General features: G+C 43.0%; 1 protein-coding gene across 1 annotated transcript in view; it reads left to right on the top strand.

The window, feature by feature from the left end:
• The window catches only part of ERBB4 (erb-b2 receptor tyrosine kinase 4), a 622,759-nt gene that overhangs the window by 471,753 nt on the left and 128,787 nt on the right, over window positions 1–22,219 (top strand). Inside the window, exon 20 of the mRNA XM_063115870.1 lies at window positions 2,531–2,716. Coding sequence (XP_062971940.1) covers window positions 2,531–2,716 — 186 coding nt within the window. The remainder of the gene's footprint in view (window positions 1–2,530; window positions 2,717–22,219) is intronic.

Here is a 22,219-nt window from a genome sequence, read left to right as displayed (position 1 = left end):
TCGAACCTCCTTGTTCCAGTTATCAATCTGGCCACCGCATTTTGCACAAGCTGCAGCTTCCGAACCGTCTTCAAAGGCTGCCCCATGTAGAGGGCATTGCAGTAATCTAATTTGGAGGTTACCAGAGTATGGACAACTGAAACTAGGTTATCCCTGTCCAGATAGGGGCGTAGCTGGGCCACCAGCCGGAGTTGGTAGAAAGCACTCTGTGCCACCGAGGCCACTCGAGTCTCAAGTGACAGAGATGGTTCTAGGAGAACCCCCAAGCTACGAATCTGTTCCTTCAGGGGAAGTGCAACCCCATCCAGAACCGGTTGAATGTAAAGCAGCTTCGAGTGCCAGCTCAATGCATTTCACTTCCTGAAGCATACCCCAAATCCCCTCCTGTGCCCCCTCCCCAGTTATGGGACTCCAAACGTCTCAGTGTACGATTCAGGCACCAATTCCTGTCTTCATCTATCTTCTGCCCCAACGTGCAGCATGTTGGCTTCAGTAGTCTACATAGCCCCTTCCTCATGTTTCACAGTGCAAACCTATAATGTTTACTCAAAACGAAGTCCTACTGAGTTCAATGGGGTTTACTGCCAAGTATATTGGATTGCAACTTGAGGCAACTTGTCTGATTGGTTTTTTTTAATACATTCATTCAACTGAACATTCATTACTCACTTTAAAAAGCACCCACCAAACAACCCATAATCACTATTTTTAACAGGAGAAGTGAACTCATGACATCACAGGGAGCCAGCCAATTACTGCACAGCCCCTTCTCTTGCAATGAGGAAAATACAATGTCCATTGAAGTGGATCTTTAAGAGAAGGTGTGGCATCCTCCCCTCCTTTATCCAGGCTTTCATCTGTTATCCCCTCACACCTGGGACAACAAGCCCAAAGAATGGACGTCACTGCCAAGTCAGCTGTACGCACTAACCAGGCTAACCTACTATCCCACCTCAGTCTATGCCAAAAGTGTGTTGAAGCTATCAGCATTACTACAATGCCTATTTTGGGTGTGTGCTGGCTGTAAAGTGCTATTGTATACGGCTGCATAAACAGAGAGCGAAGTGGCACACAGATCTAACTGAATAAAACAAAATAAAAGTTTATTAGGTACAAGATGATGTTTCAGTGCTATAGATGGTATTGTCATTTATTTGGATGACTAATAAATAGCCTAAGCCTACCTCACTATCCTTTTATATCCTCTCTTAAAACTAAGACGATGCTTCGATAACCTCCAAACCCTTTCTGTCCCTCAAAAACTAAACTAAGAGAAAATCCTCCTCTCACCACACTCACTTGCCCTTGGTAGAAACAAATGAGCCAAACACATGTAAAACCCCTCCTGTTACCCACAATTAAGCCCTTTCTTACCTGTATAAACAGTTTCTGAAAAACTAAATTCATCAATATTAACATAATAAAACAGGTTAAACAAAGGAGCAGGTGATTTTGTCACAGAAGGTTATTTTTGGTCCAGGTTACCTGCGGGATCGCCTTCTCCCATACAGTCTGCCCCGCACGCTCAGGTCCTCTGGGGAGAACTTACTTCAGTCAGGCAAAACTAGGCTGACATCAGTTTCCCAGAGGGCCTTTTCTTCTGTGGCCCCTGGATTGTGGAATGGCCTGCCGGATGAGATTCGTAAAATTAACTCTCTCTGTGATTTTAGGGCAGCTTTGAAGACTAGCCTTTTCCAGCAGGCCTACCCAGAGAACGTAAAATCAAGACTTTTTAAAGATGTGTTGATTCCTGTACTAATGTTGTTCCCTGCCTCAATCCAAAGGGAGAGGCGGGTAAAAAATTATTATTATTATTATTATTATTATTATTATTATTATTATTATTATTAATTTGTCTGATCGAAACATAGTGCCGATGCTTCTACATTGGACTCACTGTTAGAGAAGTATATCTGGGTTCACATTCAGAGTAACACATTTCCCCCTTTCTCACTTGGGTGCCCATGATGGTGATAATCAAAAACCCATGGTTTTTGTTTGTTTGATTGATTTCCTATGGGCAGTGCACAGTTCGTAACCTGAAGGATAAATTCCATGGGTACGATCCTTTTAAAAGAGTTTTACCCTACCATTCAGCAAACAACTTCAAGGCAGTTAACAAAAACATTCATCAGACAGCAGTAAGTTTAAAGAATAACATTAAAATCACACTACAACGGAAACCATTAGCAAGAGCAGTAACATAAACAGAGAAATGGGAATAACATTCAGGAGAACAAAGCTGTAGGTGCTAGTTCAGTTTCTCTCTAGAGAGAACCTTCCAGAAGTAGGAATATTCCACCGAAAAGGCCCCATCTTGGGTCACCATCCACCTCATTCTGAAGGTGGCAACATCTAGAGCAAGGCTTCTGATGCAACTCTTCAGTGAGTGCAGGTTCATATGGAAGGAGGTGGTTTCCCCAAATTTCTGGATTAGCCCTTCAGTGACTAACTGGGAACTCAGAAGGTGGGCATCAAAATGTGTTTTTAAATGATTTTTAAAAAGAAAAACACTTCCTTTTAATTGCAGGAAGCTCTTATAATGGCAAGCATGGATCATCCGCACCTGGTACGATTACTAGGAGTCTGTTTAAGCCCAACCATCCAGCTCGTCACTCAGCTGATGCCCCATGGCTGCTTACTGGATTATGTTCATGAACATAAGGATAACATTGGCTCCCAGCTTCTACTAAATTGGTGTGTCCAGATAGCCAAGGTAAGCTCTTATAAGTGTTACTTACTATTAAGAATGGGTCAGAATCAGCCAGTGATTTTCACTACAGTTTTCAAATGTTTTGTGACTCCGCCCCTGACAGTGCTCTATATCTCTGTCCAAGAAGGAATTTCCCGTTATACTAATGTATGGACTATGTCGTTATGCACTGCACTACTGTGATAGGAACTGTTTTGTTAAATTTTAATGGATTGTTTTCTGCTGAGTCAAGCATTATGCATTTTTCAATAGTGATATGCTTATTTTTCTAAAACAAAGTTGACATGTGCTAACAAATCACTTTCTGAAATTGTTTAATAAAATGCAATTAAAAGAAGCAGGTAATGCGGATGACTGTGTAAAGAGATATTTGGGTTTCGGGGAATTGGATCTCAGATACCTGAAATCAATTGAGGTAGGTAACTTTCTCGGGGATTTGGGAGACGGATCCAGAGACAATGATGTGTTACAGTAATCCAGCATCTGCCTTCTCAAATGACCAAGATAAAACATCCATTAGTGCCTTCCATAATCTGTGAGCATCACACTGTTCCAGAAAAACTATGTTTGGCAATAGCTTTTGCTATTTGTGTTTCATCAGGGGACTAAAATCGATTTTTGACTTCTTCTGTTCTCATTAACATTATAATGGAGCCAATATTGACACTGACCATTTCTTTTCTTTTTACCATCTGTGACAAAGAGGGGGGAAACATCTGGAGAGGTGGCATAGTCTGTATTACGTTCTGTGATCTGTCACTATTTGTTCTCCTTTTTTCCTTGTTCTCTATTTTCCAAAGTTTGGAAGCTTCATTTATTACAAAATGCAGAGGTTATGATGCGTGGTAAAACATCTTACACCAGTGCTGAAAGAATTGCACTAGCTGCCTATTCACTACTGAGCTGAGCTTAAGGTTTGGTTGCTGATGTATATGAACCAGGGTATCTGAGAGAGTATCTCCTTCTGTATAGATCAGCTCATTCACTGAGGTTGTTGTTGGAGGGCCTCTTAGTTGTGCCACATTTAGTAGATATACAACAAGGTGAGTTGAAGGAGGGACTTCTCTATGGTAGCCCCCATATTGTAGAAAACCCTCCCTTCAGAGATCCGATGGGCACCTATCAGTTAGTAAAAAAATATCTATTCCATGTGGACATGCCCAACCAATGGTTTTGGTAACTGACTATTGCATTCTGGATAATTGCTGTATGTTTTAGTGTGGTTTTATTTCATCATTTTTATTTTGTAAACCACCTTGTTATCTTTTATGATGAAAGTCAATCTCTAAATAATTTTAATAAAGACATAAATGATAGAACACACTCTTGACAGAATAAAACCAATATATTCCGAGATGAGTTTATCGTGTCCAAATGTGGATCTGTTCTGACCGTTGCTGTTGGATGAGATTAAAAACTAAACCTTGTGATTGCAATCAAAGTCGGGTATTAGTTGGTCATACCTTTTAGGCTGCCTTCCCATTGACTGATTCACATGAAACATACTTCATTGGAAAGCTCTTGACATGCAGATTCCACAGATAACAGCTTTTGCTATAATTCAAAGTCGAGAGTTTATTTATGTTCATAAAGCTTCTTCTTATAGAATACATGTACTACAAAGTTTTATTTTAAATATTAAAAAGTCAAGTATAATTAAACAAAAATAATTAATTACAAATTTGAGCAAAATGAACTATGAACACCAAATGTACACCTATATAAACACAGGGGCAGTCCAATGTATATTATGTCAGTATCATACAGCCTGTAAATAAATCAAGGGATTAAGAGAAACATACAGTTAAAAGTAACCCAGTCAAAGTTTAGTTATTGCTTAGAAAGGAAATCTCTAGCTGTTAAATTTAACAAAATAACATTTAAAAATCTCTGTATACCTTTAGTTAAGTTAAACTAGTTCTTAGATTTGATTTTTTTTCTCCGCGAACTATGTTCCTCCATGAACTTGGTTCATGGAGAAATAACCGTAATGCTCACCCTTTTAATCAGGGCCGGTGCTACTATAGAGGCCACTCAGGCGGCCACCTAGAGCGCCAAGCTAAGAGGGGCGCCGGGCAGCACTCACACGCGTTGGCTGTGAGCCAGCCCAGCCCGAGGATTCAGCTGGGCCTGGGCAAGCGAGATGGTGCCCCATGCCCGCCCAGCCGAAACAAAGCCAGGGATGCTGGGGTGGGGTTGGGGCGGCTCCACGTTTGGACTTCCGGAATGCGCCCGGAAGAGAGAGAGAGAGAGAGAGAAAGAAAGAAAGAATGTATGAGTGAATGGGGTGCATGGGGTCTTTGAGTGAATGCATGTGTTCATGCATGTGTTTGTTTGGAGTGTGTGATGCTGAGTGTGTGTGTGTGTGCACGTGTGTGAGTTGGGGGGGATGATTTGGTGGTGATATTCCTATTAAATAATGCATTTTAGTCCCATAGACGTTCCTTTCCAATTTGTTTGCTATAACTGGTATAACGTATTTCTTGCACTTTAAAATAAATTTAGCAGTTTCAAGTTTTGTTCTTCTTATTTTTTCCAGGAAACAGATGTTCTTAAAAAATCAAAGTTGGCATTCGGGTGTGGGTGTGTGAAAGTAGCTCACCTTGCCTAAGGCGCAAAATAGTCTGGCACCGGCCCTGCTTTTAATGAGCCTGGACCAATGATTTACAAATTTGCTATTAAGTTCTGAATTGACTGTGAGCTCTGAGCATGTGCAGCCTGTATCTAAATATTTCCATTTCTATGCATGCACTGTGTTGATTGGATCATCCCCCTTTCCTTGCCTCATCCACTGCTGCTTTCCTCCTCACTGCTGGCACCTTGGATCCACAAGAAGGAGGAGGACTCAGCAGCCACTCCTGCATTTTAAGGATCCTAGAGTCTTTTTAGCAACTTCCATTCTCTTTGCCACTGCCACCAAAGCTCTAGGTCTGAGGAGACACAAAAGAATTCCAAACTACAGCTCCCAGGATGCAATCTGATATTGAGCATGTGCAAAAGCTCGTTTACGTGGAATGACAGTTCACTTTGAGGGAGAACTTTCATCTGAGGTTACATGGACGGGTTCATAATTTTCCAAGTAAATAACAAACTCACTCAGGGTAAGTTCACCCATCACTGGTTGTGACCATTATTTATAAATGCACTCGTGCAAATGGATTCTTATGACTCATTTATATATATATTTAAAAAATTGCACTGGCATATATGGCTGCAAAGCAGGTAGATCTCATCCTGATATTTTCAACAGTAGGAGAGTGTAATTCTTGGTGGTGCAGCAGTGCATGTGTCTTTCTTAAGCTACATTACTGTCGTGTTTCTCCAAACCTCCTGCCTTCTTGGGAGACAATAACAGGCCTGCTAAGTAATCCACAGAGCTTTATTCAAGCAATAAACATCTCTTCCCACCTGAAGAGAGTCTAATCTCTAGGATCTTTCCCCTAGGCAAAAATATGCAAACTAAGCAAGACAATCGCCCTTTCAAGAAGAATGGAAAACTGTTTCCTTCCTTAATAGCGTTAACTTCAGAGAAACTAGTTGTGATTCAGTTTCTGAGGGGAAGCCAGCCAGGCCTACTTTCTCTCGCCTTCCTTTAGCTCTGCCCATTTTAGTCTGCAGCGTACTCTAGCATCGGCTAACCCCTCCGTGCTCTCCCCCTCTGAAGAATATTGGCTTCCCACTGACTGTGTATTGTTTGGCCTTGAAGAGGTAAGCTCTGGAGAGGGTTCACTCCCAGCTGGGGAAGAGCCCGTGAGAGCTTCCTCCCCCACTGGTACAGGCTGGCCTGTGTCTGGCGCCAACCTCTCTACTTCAGAGCCTGATTCTGATGGATGACCTGAAACACCTTCTTCCAACCCGGGGGGAGCAGGGCTAGACATGACAATTACTAGTGCATTTATTCTTAGAACTGGGCTCTTATAGTGCAATCCGATATATGTCTCCTCAAAAGTCTACCCCATTTAGTTCAATGGGGCTTACTAACAGGGACCAGGGGCCATAGGATTGCTCAGAATAACCCTTCTGAGGCTGGAGACGGCACTCCCACCCCAGAAGGAGAAGTCTGACATTCTTCCTCCCTCTCCCTCGCAGCCAGTGCAGAAAGAACAGCACGAGCTGCAAGGAAAAGCAACCCCGGAGGAGGAAAGCAGGCATTCTGGTGGGAGAACTGAGAGGCCAGGATATGAGATACCCTGAGCCTCCTCCAGCCCCCTTCCCCCCCTCTAAACTGCCTTTGCTAAACAGGCTGAAAAGCCCATCTAGCGAAATCACCAAAGATGGAGGATGGGGAGGCGAAGATCACCTTTGCTGCTCCTCCCGGCCTGTCGGCTTCAGTCTAAAGGTCATAGGAATACCAGAGGCGTTCAAGTCATGAGGTACAACCTATAACTGCTTACCTGGGAGTAAGCTCCACTGTAGTTCTGCGTATAGGATGGCTATGTTTGTTTCCCCAAATTAGACATTTTAAGCTAAGCCTTTTAAAAATTGGATGCTGGGGGACTGAGGAGGAATTGTTAATAGTTTAGCACGGTTGTGTTTGAAAAGACCAATTGTCCTTTTTAAAAAAAGAAAAGAGCAAATGTGTAAGATTAATTGCTGGTAACCATTAAGGAAAGGGAAGGAGAATCCCTGGAACAAAAAGGTGACTTATTATTGAGGTGAAGAAGCAAAGTTTAATTAATCTATCTTTCTCTGTATCACCATGGTCTAAGGTTAATATTACTTTGACCTTGCATTACAGCATGAAGCTCATCTATTTGGCTCTTTAAAAATGAAAGTTAATAACAGTGTCTGCTTTCCTTGAAACTTGCAAGATGGGTACCAGAAATACTTGATCCTTTAGTGATTCACATTCTCAACTTGCCAAGCTCAGTTTCTCCCCAGCTGTTGATGATATTTACGTATCCATGGCATGTGTCCCCAGTTTTTGGCGTTATGGAACTGGAAACTACTGGTTTGCAGTAGGGATTTGAAGTGGGTTGTTGCATGTCGAGATGGTTGACTAGGATTTAGTTTGATCCATACTTTGAAGTGAATTGACGTGATCCATATGTCCTAGACTAATACGCAGATCAGAACACAATTATCCCTTAGATTTTGCAGTTTTCCCATATTTGTGATGTAGTTCCTAGCTTAAAAACTGTATATAAATGTATATAAAATTTTATTTATTTATTTATTTATCATACTTATACCCCGCTCCTTAGCCAAAAAAGGCTCTCGGAGCGGCTTACACTTAGCAAAAAAGACAGTCCCTGCCCTCAGGCTTACAATCTAATAAAGACATGACACACAAGGAAAAGGAGTCAAGGAGGGAGGGAGGGAGGGGAGAGAGAGAAAGAAAGAGAGAGAGAGAGAGAGAGAGAGAGAGAGAGAGAGAGAGAGAGAGAGAGAGTCCAGCAGGAGCAGGCCCCGATGTTACTTCTGCCTGCTCCTGTCCCCTCGGTCCTTCTTCTTCCCCACAGGGCCAAGATGGCAGTTTGCCCTGGGGGGGGGGAAGAGTCCAGCAGGAGCAGGCCCCGATGTTACTTCTGCCTGCTCCTGTCCCCTCGGTCCTTCTTCTTCCCCACAGGGCCAAGATGGCAGTTTGCCCTGTGGGGGGGGGGAAGAGTCCAGCAGGAGCAGGCCCCGATGTTACTTCTGCCTGCTCCTGTCCCCTCAGTCCTTCTTCTTCCCCACTGGGCCAAGATGGCAGTTTGCCCTGTGGGGGGGGGGGGAAGAGTCCAGCAGGAGCAGGCCCCGATGTTACTTCTGCCTGCTCCTGTTCCCTCGGTCCTTCTTCTTCCCCACAGGGCCAAGATGGCAGTTTGCCCTGTGGGGGGGGGAAGAGTCCAGCAGGAGCAGGCCCCGATGTTACTTCTGCCTGCTCCTGTCCCATCAGTCCTTCTTCTTCCCCACTGGGCCAAGATGGCAGTTTGCCCTGTGGGGGGGGGGAAGAGTCCAGCAGGAGCAGGCCCCGATGTTACTTCTGCCTGCTCCTGTCCCCTCGGTCCTTCTTCTTCCCCACAGGGCCAAGATGGCAGTTTGCCCTGTGGGGGGGGGGAAGAGTCCAGCAGGAGCAGGCCCCGATGTTACTTCTGCCTGCTCCTGTCCCCTCGGTCCTTCTTCTTCCCCACAGGGCCAAGATGGCAGTTTGCCCTGTGGGGGGGGGGAGAGTCCAGCAGGAGCAGGCCCCGATGTTACTTCTGCCTGCTCCTGTCCCCTCAGTCCTTCTTCTTCCCCACAGGGCCATAAAATACATTTTGAAATGTACATTTTAAGAGGAAACACTTTCAGAAATAAATATAAATGTTCATGCAGATATTTTTTTAAAAATGCAGATTAATGTGGAAAGAGGATACAATGGACTTATGAATGGATTCATGTGGAACTGACATGGACTGGAAAGGCTGGTGTTGGCATAACATGATCAAGGTCATTTCCCCGTCAGCAGCACATAGGAAGACCATTGGTCTATCTAGCCCAGTATTTAAATTTAAATCTACCTAGAATTTGGTCTTTCTGTAATCAAGGGTATTATTTCAACTTATGCTGGGCTTTGGAATACGGGGCTAGATCCTTCTTTTGCCACATTGCACAGGATTTACCCTCAACTTTATACTTCCTAAAGCAGTTGGGAAAGATTGATTGTGCCTGTCTAGAAAGCTACCCAGAACTTATTCATGGGTGTAACAGGAGCCAAGGAACGTTCTGTGACCCCCTCAGAGAGTTATTTGTGTGGCCTGAGGCAGTTTTGGGTGTTCAACTTTTAATAACTGTCTCTTTTTCTTCTTCAGTTTCTGCCACAGTTTTCTGTACTGAGGCCGAATAGGGAGGAGGAACGGGTATCTTTAGTTTTATTGTGAATTTTGTTTTGTAAACGTTTTAAAATGAGGTTCCTTCTGCTGAAGTGAGCTTCACCCCTACTGTGTCTCGCTTTGTCTGCTTTTGTGCAGTATTATTTATTAAGGCCACTGGTTCAGCGGAACTTGTTCTGCATGAATGTTGCTTTCCAGCTGTCTCAACGTTTGTATAACGAGCTGCAAACTCTGCAGAGGACCTCGGTCAGCTCGCCAGGGCCAATATGCCTCTGGTGATGATGTCCTTTGAAGTCTGGCAGTGATCGGTTTATGTTATTAAGTATTATCCACTCTGGATTGGATTCAGGTGTCTTTCTTGTGCATCCATACTGTAGGATTTATTTTATGTTTTAAGAGTTATTTTTCAACTAGTTCTGGTCTTTCCAGGAGATTCTCTATCACAGAGACAGCTGGACTTTTTTCTTCTGATAGGCTTGTGGGGTGTCTTTGCGATGACGCTTTTGCTGGTTATTTCCCCGCAAACCATGCGGCATCAGAACCGTGGGGGTGGGAATCTCAACAGCAGGAGGGAGCATGGGTTTTCCGGCCAAAGAAACCGCAACACCGGCAGCTGTTCAGTTCATCACGCCACTCCTTGCCCTCTGCCCAGCCTTCCTGCACTTCCTGTGACCTGCCACGGGTCTTGATCCACCCTGGAATGCCCCTAGCCTCAAGCCAAAGTGAGATCACCACCGACAGATGGAGGAGAGAAGGTAGCGATCTCAGAGCAAAGGGAAAAGTTGCAGTAAGTCTAGGGTGACCATATTTTGGAAACCAAAAAGGAGGGCAACATGGCCGGCCCCCAAGGGGGCGTGCCCACCAACATGGCCAGCACCAGGGGGCGTGTCCAGCCCCAAGGGGGCATAGCCTTGGTCACGTATCTGATTTTACAGCACACAATTAAGACAAACCTGTTCTACGTAACATCTTAAAGTTAAAATTACTGAAATAAAGAATAAGTGAGACATTCAATGTAACTGAAATTAACTTCATTTACTCCTACTTTTGTAGCTTTTGCTGTACTTTGAAGCTTTTGCTATACTGTATGTGACACATTATCCCCTTACCTCAAATATCTTTTCTGCTGTTAATAGGGCTTGCTGCTAGCCAGCCTGCTTTTTTATTTTTAAAAAACTTGTGTACGATTGTCACAAGTTTGTCTACTCTAACATTAGAGTGGGTGTTGTGGGCGGCGGACACTACTGCATTGATTAAGCTATACTGAACCCTTCTTTCGTGTATGAACATGCTACGTTTCCACCCAAATAAAGTTCAATCTCAGTATTAGATGCCTACGGGAAAATCCCCATAGTCCCGTTTTCCAAGCCATGGTTAATAACTATTGTACCAGTATGCTTATAGGGCCCACCAATTGCACAAGCGGGCTTTGGTGCTTCTAACAATAACCCAAAAGTTGCATTTTGGCACCAAATTAAGACATGGCTTTTTAACAAAGCCTTTGATGGCTAAATTCACTAAGCCTGCACATTGTTTTAATTGGTTTTTACTGGTTTTACATTCTATTCTGGTTTTAGCTTGATTAATGGTTTTTAACTTACTTTTAGCTGTGTATATTTATTGTTTTATATTGTTTGTATGATTTTATCTGTACGCCGCCCTGAGATTCTTGTGATATAGGGCAGGATACAAATGTTTTAATAAATAAAATAAATAAAAAAATAAAAAAAGAGCAGAAATGCAGAAGGGAGCTTTGCTGCCCTGTTCTGATCCAGAAACGAGTGTTTCCACTTGTTCCTGGAGTTATTTTCTGAAGCGCCAAAGCCCCATTGTACAAGCAGTGGATTTGTAGAAGCACAGTGGAACCAGTGGCAGTAGGGCAGGTCCCATTAGATGCTGCCACATCTCTTTACAAACTTCTGTTAATTCAAAATAACTCTGCCACAGAAGAGAGACGATGAATTCACATACGCCATGCATGACGACTTACACCTGAAAATACAAAGTGCCTCCCTAGAAAATATTATTATTATTATTATTTAATCTGAATTAGAGGTCAGGTGATGAGAGGTCCTTTTGTGGTGCTTGAGCATGATGAGTGTTCATTCATAGAAGATGGTACTTGCTGTTGCAGTCTCTTGATATGGAACATGGCTATGTGAAACCAACCTTGGCCCATTTACCATTTAATAGGGCATGGGCAGGTATCCTTAGCACAACCATACCAAATGACAATCTAAAGAGTAATTTCATCTTTTTCTCTCTCCTGGGAGACTGTCAAGCCTGCTTATCACATTTTACATTCAAATAATTCCATAAGTGTTACTTTTGAATAATAATAATAAGCCGAGGTAATAAGCAGTTTGATACACTGGAATGTCAGGGAAGGAAAATCAGGTCCTGGGGGATATCCTTTTAACATCTTTTGAATATAAAGGAAGTCTAAAATTACATTAACCAAGGCAAAGCGTAGTGTCATTTGGGAGAGAGGCTTGAAAGCACAAGAAAGAGAATGTTAGTCTGAAAAGTGGGTGGAATCAGATTGTCTTAGGAAAGAAAGTCAGGCTATGCTGTTGTCTGCTTCCCATGGGCTTCTTTCCCCTTCAGGGAGAAAGAAAGAAGTGTTTGTAACTGTGTGTGTGTGTGTGTGTGTGTGTGTGTGTGTGAGAGAGAGAGAGAGAGAGAGAGAGAGAGAGAGAGAATAAATATAATATAATATAAATCCACTGGGTAAATACTCATATTCTAATTATATGCCGTTCTTTTCTCACAGACAGTGCTACCTCTTCCGACCCAACTCTCATCATGAAACTAACAATCACATTTCAGAATTCTTTGAACAAATCATATCCAGGGCTGCAAGGTTGGCCCACCTTACTTATATGTCCTATACAGAAGGGTCTGTGTGATCTCTACCTCTTTCCGCTACATCTCAGCTCAACTCTTTTCTTTGCCAATGAGCAACCATTCCCAATTTCACTCTTCATCCCTGGCCAATTTCAAGGAACTGAGGCCATGGCTAGATGGGGCAATATCCCAGGGATTGCCCCAGGATTGTCCCTGTGCATCCACATGACGCACAGGGGATCCCGGGAGCAGGGAAGGATGATTCCTCCCTTTCCCCGGGATGTCGCCCTACCCTTCTACCTCATTTTTTCCATGGTCTTGGGATGATCCACACCCACAGGAGATGTGGCACACTGTCCTGGTTTGTCTTGTCTCCTCGTGAGTAAATGCGAGAAACTGGGATCTGGGCATCGGGGGTGGGGTGAGGAGAGCACGAATTGTTGTTGTTGTTGTTTTTAAAAAACCACCTTACAGTTTTGTTTGAGCACTCGTGCACTCATTTTCCTTTAAAAGAAAAATAAATAAAATGGTGGGTGCAACGTCCTCTGTCCTCCTCACTCGCGCACTGTGTGTAGACTGAGAGGGAAGATCTCACGATCATCATGTCACGAGATCATCACCTTCCACCCACCTCTTCTAGACATGCCCAAAGAGTACTATGTACTAGTAGTTTTATGTGTTCTAGAAACTGTGGGAGGCATAAAGTTTTTAGTGACCCTAGCTTTTCCTCTGAACTGGGTTGCTGAGACAGATGCCATGCTATTTTGGGAGCCTAGTGGGCAGCATGGGTGGCGCAGCAGGAATGCCTGGAAGTTTTCCCCCTGTGGCAGGAATGCAGAACCTCCAGCTCAGGGCCCAAATCCAGGCCCTCAGCTATACAACCCCTGGATTGCATCTCATTATTTTTAACCTGCATTTTCCGTGATTCGCTTCGGCTCAGAGCATTACATTGCAGCAGCCCGCCCTCGTCTCAGCCCCTCCACCCACCGCCTCCCCTGCCTGTTCTGAGGCATTTGTTTAAGTTACTCTGACACGGGGAGGAATAGATGGGGGCAGGGAGATGTGTTTACTCAGAAGTAAGTTCCCCCTGCACACAGAGGGTCCATCTCCACTCCCTCCCACCCCCACTTCTGCAAGGCAGACGCTTTTAGTCCCCCAACGATACATTACTATGCAATTTAAATGTCGCCAAAGGATAAATCACAAAAGTTGTGGCAAATCGGCACCTGCGAATATGCGCATCTTAGGGCATTTAAACCGGTGGAGCAGCAAATCGACGGCTGCGTCATGTGACGAGCAACGGGGAAAGGCGCAGCACAGGCGAGTTATAGAGCCCATACAGATGTAGCCCTGCTCTCCTCTGGTCCCAATCCAGCTGTCCAGAGGGCCATGCCCCCTTCCCCCAGTGTCACGCCCTTTACACCAAACAGCAATTGTTTGGTGGCTTTCTGGCTCTTGTGCAGCTTTTCCCCCCAATTCTGAAAGGTTGAAATTCCTCTCCTAAGGCTGAGTTACAGGCAGGGAGAGCTTTCAGCTAAAATATGTGGGTGCGTTTGGTATTTTGCCCCCACCCCTTTTTGCCTTCAGTCCCTCCCATCACTGAAATGCAGGCTCCAAGGGTTTCTCCAAAATGGGATTCCACCCTCAACACCCCATCCTATGGGCTCAGCCAAATGGAGAAATGTCTCCCCTTCTGCGGATACCTTCTACGGCTGAAATCTCATTTCCCCAGCACTGTTAGGCTAACGGTATCAGAGGCAGTATGCCTATATACACCAGTTGCTGGGGAACATGGGCAGGAGAGTGCTGTTGCATTCATGCCCTGCTTGTGGGTTTCCCGTTGATAGCTGGTCAGCTTCTGTGTTGAACAGAATACTGGACTAGATGGACCCTTGATCTGATCCAGCAGGGCTCCTCTTATGTTCTTACGTTCTTCACTCTATAGACAAGGGAAAACTGAGATCAGGTTTCCTGTCTTCTTTGGCTTTGAGATTTCCACACATTTACACCAGCTCAAAAACCAAGTTCACAGGATGTTGTAGCGTTTGCTGCACTTCTCCAGTGTGGATTAACAGCCTTGATTATTAGCACCGAGAGAGCAGGCCTCCACGGTAAAAATGGCTCGAAGATTAGGGCCATTTGGCTGCATTGTTAGAGAAGAGCCTTTACCTTTTTATTCTCCTTGGCAGCATTTGATTGATAAATGGGCTAGTTAGAAGCAGCTTTCGTTATTTTGAAGCAGCCGGGAGTGAAAGATGGACATACTGTGTGTGCAGTGGGAGGAAGTAGAGGTGAACGGAAAGGTTGGGAGGAGGTGAAGGGATGTAGCTGTGGTTCAAGGTCTTTCTTTTTCATTAAGGAGCCCTGGCTTACTGCTCTGTGAAAAGCTTATCAGGGAGTGAACAAAGGATGAGTTTAATGACAGTCATCTATCAGCTGTCCACATTTTAAACTTCAAGATGTCTCTATTCCCAAAGCTCCTTGCCATGACAAGGCTAATTGTATAATTATTATGCTATACCGACGCACTCACACCAGCAAGGACCAGGGCAAAAGGCTGCGATAATTATCACTCCAAGCGAGTATATTAACATAAAATGTAGCTTACTAATAGGGCTGCTCTGGTAGGAAGTTCCATCTGTAGCAGAGAAGAATTTAAACCAAGGACTTATCAAGCTATAAAGCTATCATTGCTCATTCATTCATTTATTTTTTACTTACTGCCCAATGTATAAGGCAAATGATAATACTTAAAAACATCATCCTCAACAACAACAACAACGCAGTGTGAAATGCTGCCATAAACATGATAAAACTTTAACTTCTATTATATAGATAGATAGATAGATAGATAGATAGATAGATAGATAGATAGATAGATCAATTAGCCACAAAATGCTTGCTCAAAGAGGAAAGCTCAAGGTGGTCTCCAGAAGATAATCAGGGTTGGTCTACTGAAATCAAGTTGGAGAGATCACTTCCAAGAACCATGTCTCTGTATGACTATGGTACTCCACAAACTCCTAGATATTTAGGTGCCAGGTTATTTACTTGAATGTTTATTTGAAATTCATCAGGCCACAGTTGCTGCAAAGCTAAGTTGTGTGTTTCAGTTTTCTCTCACCAGGGAGTACAGCAGTGAAACTTTCCTCCAACATGTGTTAGACCAGATAAATTCTGTTCATCATAAAGAGGATGCATACAGATGCATACCAGTTAACAGGCAGGTTGCTGCATTAGGATTGTATATGTTAAAATTAGCCTTGATTTAAAATTGTGTTGAGCAACTGAGGCCATGGCTAGACCAGGCTTTGTCCCGGAATCATCCCTGTGCATCCAAATGACACACAGGGGATCCCGAGAGCAGGCAGGGATGACCCCTCCATTTGCCTGGGATAATCCTTAGGTCTAGCTCTAAGGCCTGAGGCAGGATCTACACTTTTAACCATTTATAACAGTAGTGACAACTGTTGGGGTCCAGGACACACTCCGTATACAGTTTTCAAAACATTTCAAAGCATCATATCCTCCTTGGTGTAGATCTGGCCTGAAATAGATGGATGTACACCTTTGTGTGGACACCTGACTAGGCTTATCAAAACAACTAACAATTTGACACTAATGTCCATTTTTAAGGTTGCTAGTTAAAACATCTGCCCTTAATATTGAGCGAGGGTAGTTTGCACCAGTATATGGCAAAGGCAAGGGAATTACTCTGCAATAAAATTAGAAACACTTATATTTGTACATTCCTTAATCTGCCACCTAATAGGATTTTATGTTCTTCTGAAACATTTTGGTTGCCTCAACACTTTAAGAAGAAAATGGGAAAATAACACTGAAAGATGATAACAATGTGATCTTGATCGAAATAATGTCTTTTTGTCCATTGGCTGAACTGGTCTGATTAGTTTATGCGCTACTTTACTCCATGCAGATAGTGGGTAGCCTGCAGTTAACAAAGGTATTACAATTGCTTGTATGCCAGTTTCAAATGATATTTCAAAAGGATTAACTAAGGAAATTTAGTTCTCCGGTTCACATCATCACTAGGTAGTATGTGAATGCTAACTTAATGGACATGAATGTAAAGTTGTAGCTAGCCTGGTGGATTGAACGCTGTAATTTCCAATAGAAGCCAAGTGCCTAGGTCCCTTGAGTCCTTTTGAAAACTACAGCACTCATCAGACTATGTTCCTCTAATTACTACAGTATTATTAATTATGGCTAACACATTGCAAAGAAGGGCAGGCCATTATGCCCTTGGAGAGCTGCCAGTGAAGCATATCATCCCATTAATTAAAGGTTGTATGTGGGATATTTTTCCTGTTCGCTCTCCTCCATTTTCAAACTTCTTTTCCCTCTTGTGTGATCTCTGACTCATTTCTCTCAGCCTTTTTGACTTTTTCCTTCTTTCTGTTTCTTCCTAACTGGCGTTTTCTCCGTGCTATCCTCGCTTCATTTCTGTCTAGCTATCTCTTGTATTTTCGTTTGCAGATAAATGTCATTTCCTTTTCTTCTTAACCATCACTCTGTGCTCTGTTACCTATCAGCCTTGTTCCTTTACTCACAGCTATCTTTGCCTCCCTCTCTCTCTCTCTCTCTCTCTCTCTCTCTCTTTAAATCTCATTTAAGTCTTTGGTTGATGGGAACAGCCAATGCAACCATTTGGACACCCTGCTGCCCCACCACCAATTGCACAAGAGATGTTTATATACCAATCTGCATTTTAAAGAATTGGAAGCTAAAGCCCAATGACTGAGGTAGTAGGATGAAATATCTTTATTGCCCCTAGTTATGGGCAAACTTTTGAATGACTCATTCTTCTTTTGACACAGGTGTTCAAAACAAGAAGGGAATAAAATTAAGAGCCTCTAGTAGTCTATGCTACTCTGTTTAAGTCAGGTCTAAAGCTGAAGACCTACTTGCCTTCCAGAGACACAATAATAACTAATAATGATATATACGGTAATAAACACAATTTTATTTTATTTTTTCACTATTTTGTGGAATCCTAGAATCCTGATCTAAATTGCTATTTACGACCCATCCATGGTTCAAACAGAAATGTACGATGTACGACAATGGAATCATACATTGGAATCATTGTACGACAATGGAATCATACATTGGAATCATTGTACGACAATGGAATCATACATTGGAATCATTGTACGACAATGGAATCATACATTGGAATCATTGTACGACAATGGAATCATTGTCGTACAATGTACAACAATGGAATCAGTTACCTAGGGAGGTTGTGGTCTCTCCCACACTAGAGGCATTCAAGAGGCAGCTGGACAACCATCTGTCAGGGATGCTTTAGGGTGGATTCCTGCATTGAGCAGGGGGTTGGACTCGATGGCCTTGTAGGCCCCTTCGAACTCTGCTATTCTATGATTCTATGATTCTGTGAAATGTACAATGTATATCTCAACCATGAAATAACTCACGCAAATTGTCCTATGTCTGAAAGGGTAAAATAAATTTTGTAACCCATACAGTTGTAAAGGTAATCCCTCACTGAGATTAGGGATTAGAGAAGATTGGCAAATGCTTCTAGTGATAGCCAAAAATGGTCAGGAGACCATACAATCTAATCTAATGTAATCCTCCCCACCCCCACACACATCCTCACACACAAACCTGCAGCCAGGTTGATCAGTCAGGCATTGAGCATCAATGAGATCATTCAAAAAATTTACACTTAAAATAAAATGCACAGACCAGATTTGGATGGGGGGAATGGGGAAGGAATAATTTACAGAGCCTCCTGTTTATTTATTTCAAGATTAAAATAGCAATAAATTGGATGAGTTGCTTATTCCGTTCATTTCAATGTTCTGAAATATAAAACGAAATTAGCATCCACCAATGTAGCATAGACCCAAAGTAAAGTGGTTATGGGATTCTCAGTTTCCTTTGGTTTGATCTTGTACCTGTAGATGCACCCGGCAGTGCAGAGCCTGCATTGAGCGGGCGACTGGACTAAATGTCTCCCAGGTCCCTTCCACCTCTGTCGTTCTATGATTTGAAGGACAGAAATACCCTGGCATAGTTTACTATTGGTCTTGGCCTGACAAAGCATCCCTCAGCATCTGATGCAATTTGTCTCCATTACAGGAGATATCAAAAAGTTTTCACATGACTGTAGAACATAATATTGAAATAAGGCCTTTCTCATATCCTCTCAGCAACTCTGGATTGTGTGTGTTATTAACACAAACTTTTATTCCTTAACACTGTAGCTCAAAGCCAAACACATCTCAAAATCAGTGGGAGGCCAGGTAGATTATGCTGGAGTTAAGGGCTCCAAAATAATATTCCATAAAACATCTAGACTATCATCAAATATACTAAGGCAGATGGAAAAAGAAACCCATTAAGTTTTCTAAGCAGTCCCCAAAAGACTGTCTTGGAACAGTACTATTGAAAACCTCTCCTAAATCAGATTCAAGATATTATAGTAGCTTCTGCTAAGGTCTGTCAGGAATTCCATTATAAACCCATATTTTTCATGTTTATAATGTAGCCATAAAAATTTTCTCTAGACTGTGACTTGGCATAAAAAGTCTTGGCCTGAGGCAATTTTATTTTGTATTATTCAAGAAATCTATATATTTGGTTATTTTTGAATTGCTAGAGTATCAAAATAATAGTCCGGGTGTTTTTTTTCTATTGCTGTAAAAATTTTTTTTTAAAATACTTCTTTTCCTTTACAATAAAATGTTCAAAACCATAAATTTATAATGCAGCTAATCCCATGGCAATAAACATGGAATAGTGAAGTGTAGATACTGTACAACTCAAGTGATTAATGCCTTTGTAAGGGTTTTATTATGAAATATGGCATTTGGGATTAATATTCATATGCAATTATTTATGCTATTAATCATATTCCCATTCATGGGCATAGAGTGCCTACCTCTCGCTTTCAAAATCAAGGGAGTCTGCAGCATGGATGCAGGTCATCAACAAAAGATATTTCAAACTCACAGTTCTTCCTCTCCATCACATTTAACGTAATAGATGGAATTGTCCATTTGAATCCAAAATTCAGCTCTACTAAACAATTCTGCAATTTTAAATGCTTAATTTTAAATGGCTTAATTTGTATGCAACATACAAAATGCAGTTCATTCCATCCTTTCCAGAATTTAGGTGGTTTCATTTAGTTTGTTTGTCTTCCACATTCTGCTCTTTAGAATTTGTTTCCAAAAGATCATGATCAACCTGAGTGGGAATGGGTGGAATATCACTGTAGCAGCTCTGGACCATGGAGGGTGACTGGTATTGCTGGCCACCATTCCCACCCAGAAGCTGCCACCCCATTTCCACCCTTTTCCTCTATAACCATGAGGACTAAATACATTTATTTTTTAAGAACTCCGAGGTTTGCAGGTTTGACACATGCTAAAGGATTCTATTTTTGCATCCTACAGCAAAATCACTGTCATACCAGGTCTGGACTCAGGACAGCAAGGTGTTCAAGCATTCGGTGTTTCTTATATCTTACAGTGCCTTCCACTGCTTTGTTGCCTTCAGCCGTGCTTCCATACTAGCATAGCGTGCTGTTTAAATCTGATTGGAGCCATTCCCCTAAATTTAGGCCTTAGCTAAACCTAAGGATTATCCCAGGCAAATGGAGGGGTCGTCCCTGCCTGCTCCCAGGATCCCCTGTGTGTCATTTGGATGCACAGGGATGATCCTGGGACGATCCCGGGATATAGGCCTGGTCTAGCCATGGCCTTTGTCCCAAGTGTAGATGCCAAAATACATCTGGATCTCTAAATTTCATTGAATCCCAGGTTTCCCATTGAGTAATAACTATCAGGCCTTAAATGACCATTGCACATAGGGAGCCCTGTCCTAGGAATATTCCTTCCAAAGCTCACATTTATGTATTGTTGTTTCCATAATGTGTGTGTGTTATTAGACAACCACACACAGCACAACACGCCAAGGTTACCTGTATCATAATAATGTAGGATAAGGGTGGACAGGAGACAAGGCAGTACCAAATGGCTCCTGGCACCATCTCAGATGTCACGCCAGCATTTAAACCCTCAGGGTCACTTGGCAGTCAGGTATCATTAGTCAACACTCTCCCTCTCTCCCTCTCTGCCATCTGTTTCCATCTAGCCTATTTGTGTAAATTAACTCTCAGCATGCAGCCATTCTCACTCTTGTCATGATCCTTCTCTCGGTGTCCTACAGCTTTCCTCCCAGACCCAGACACTACAGTGACCTATATTTAGGATTTGGGACTGAAATTCTCAATGCATTAGTTTTTATTCTGTCCACCCACCCCACCCCCAACATGCTACCATACCTATGCCAGTGGTCAGACAGACCCAGTGGCAGCAGAGGGCACCGCCGGACAGCTGCGAAGGGCCCATTGCCCTCGTCTCCAACCATTCTGTGCTGCTGCTGCTGTTTCCTCCTTCACACCTCATTTTCTGTAGCTTGCAGGAAGGTCCTGCTTTCCTGCCCACCCTCCAAAAGTGGACTTTCAAGGACAGAGGTGCAGGTGGGCCAAAGTCAGGAGCCAAGTCCACCTGCTAGAATGGAGCTGGGCACAGGGGAGGGGGCAGAGCTCCACAGGCAGAGGCTCCCAAGTTGTGTCTATAGTCCAGGTTAGGTTGGAGAACTTCGTATATTCAGAACACTGTACATTCCTTTGGGCTTTATTTTGGATCTCTGACACACTTTTTTTTATTTATTACATTTTTATACCGCCCAATAGCTCTGGGCGGTTCACAAAAGTTAAAACCATAATAAAACAACCAACAGGTTAAAAGCACAATTACAAAATACAGTATAAAAAGCACAACCAAGATAAAACCATGCAGCAAAATTGATATTAGCTTAAAATACAGAGTTAGAACAGTAAAATTTAAATTTAAGTTAAAATTAAGTGTTAAAATACTGAGAGAATAAAAAGGTCTTCAGCTGGCGATGAAAGCAGTACAGTGTAGGCGCCAGGCGGACCTCTCTGGGGAGCTCGTTACACAGATAGGGTGCCACAGCAGAGAAGGCTCTCCTCCTAGTAGCCACCTGCCTCACTTCCTTTGGCAGGGACTCACGGAGAAAGGCCCCTGTAGATGATCTTAAGGTCTGGGCAGGTACATATGGGAGGAGGCGTTCCTTCAAATAACCTGGCCCCAAACCGTTTAGGGCTTTAAATGTCAATACCAGCACTTTGAATCGGGCCCGGACCTGGACTGGCAGCCAATGAAGTTGTAAAAGGACTGGCGTAATGTGATCTCGCCGGCCAGTCCCTGTTAGTAAACGGGCTGCTCTGTTTTGTACCAGCTGAAGCTTCCGGACCGTTTTCAAAGGCAGCCCCACGTATAACGCATTGCAGTAATCCAAACGAGAGGTTATCAGAGCATGGATAACTGTAGCTAGGCTATCTCTGTCCAGATAATGGCCTAGTTGGTATATCAGCCTAAGCCGATAAAAGGTGCTCTTTGCCACTGAGTTCACCTGTGCCTCAAGTGACAGTTCTGGATCCAAGAGCACCCCCAAACTACGTACCCGATCCTTCAAGGAGAGTGCAACCCCATCCAGGACAGAGCAAACATCACCTTCTTAATCCCATCTCTCTTTCCAAAAGCTACTTTGCTGGCTTCAGTTTCTCTGTCATGCTCTACTGCAACACTGTTACAACATAAGAAAGAGGTAAGATGTTTAGAACTGGCTATTAAAGCTATGCTAGATATCAGCCCTGCTTTAGGATGGGATTCTTTTTCCACATTTTCAGATTAATTTGTATTGCCACACCTATTAGAAAGCCTCAGACATGCAGACAAGTTATCCACCTGGGATTTCTTTCTTGTCAACATGTTTGGGATGT

This window comes from Elgaria multicarinata, chromosome 2 (genome assembly GCF_023053635.1).
Source record: "Elgaria multicarinata webbii isolate HBS135686 ecotype San Diego chromosome 2, rElgMul1.1.pri, whole genome shotgun sequence".
Classification (NCBI taxonomy): domain Eukaryota; kingdom Metazoa; phylum Chordata; class Lepidosauria; order Squamata; family Anguidae; genus Elgaria; species Elgaria multicarinata.
Note: the sequence above shows the minus strand (reverse complement) of the source record. Positions and strands in the feature narration are given on the sequence as shown.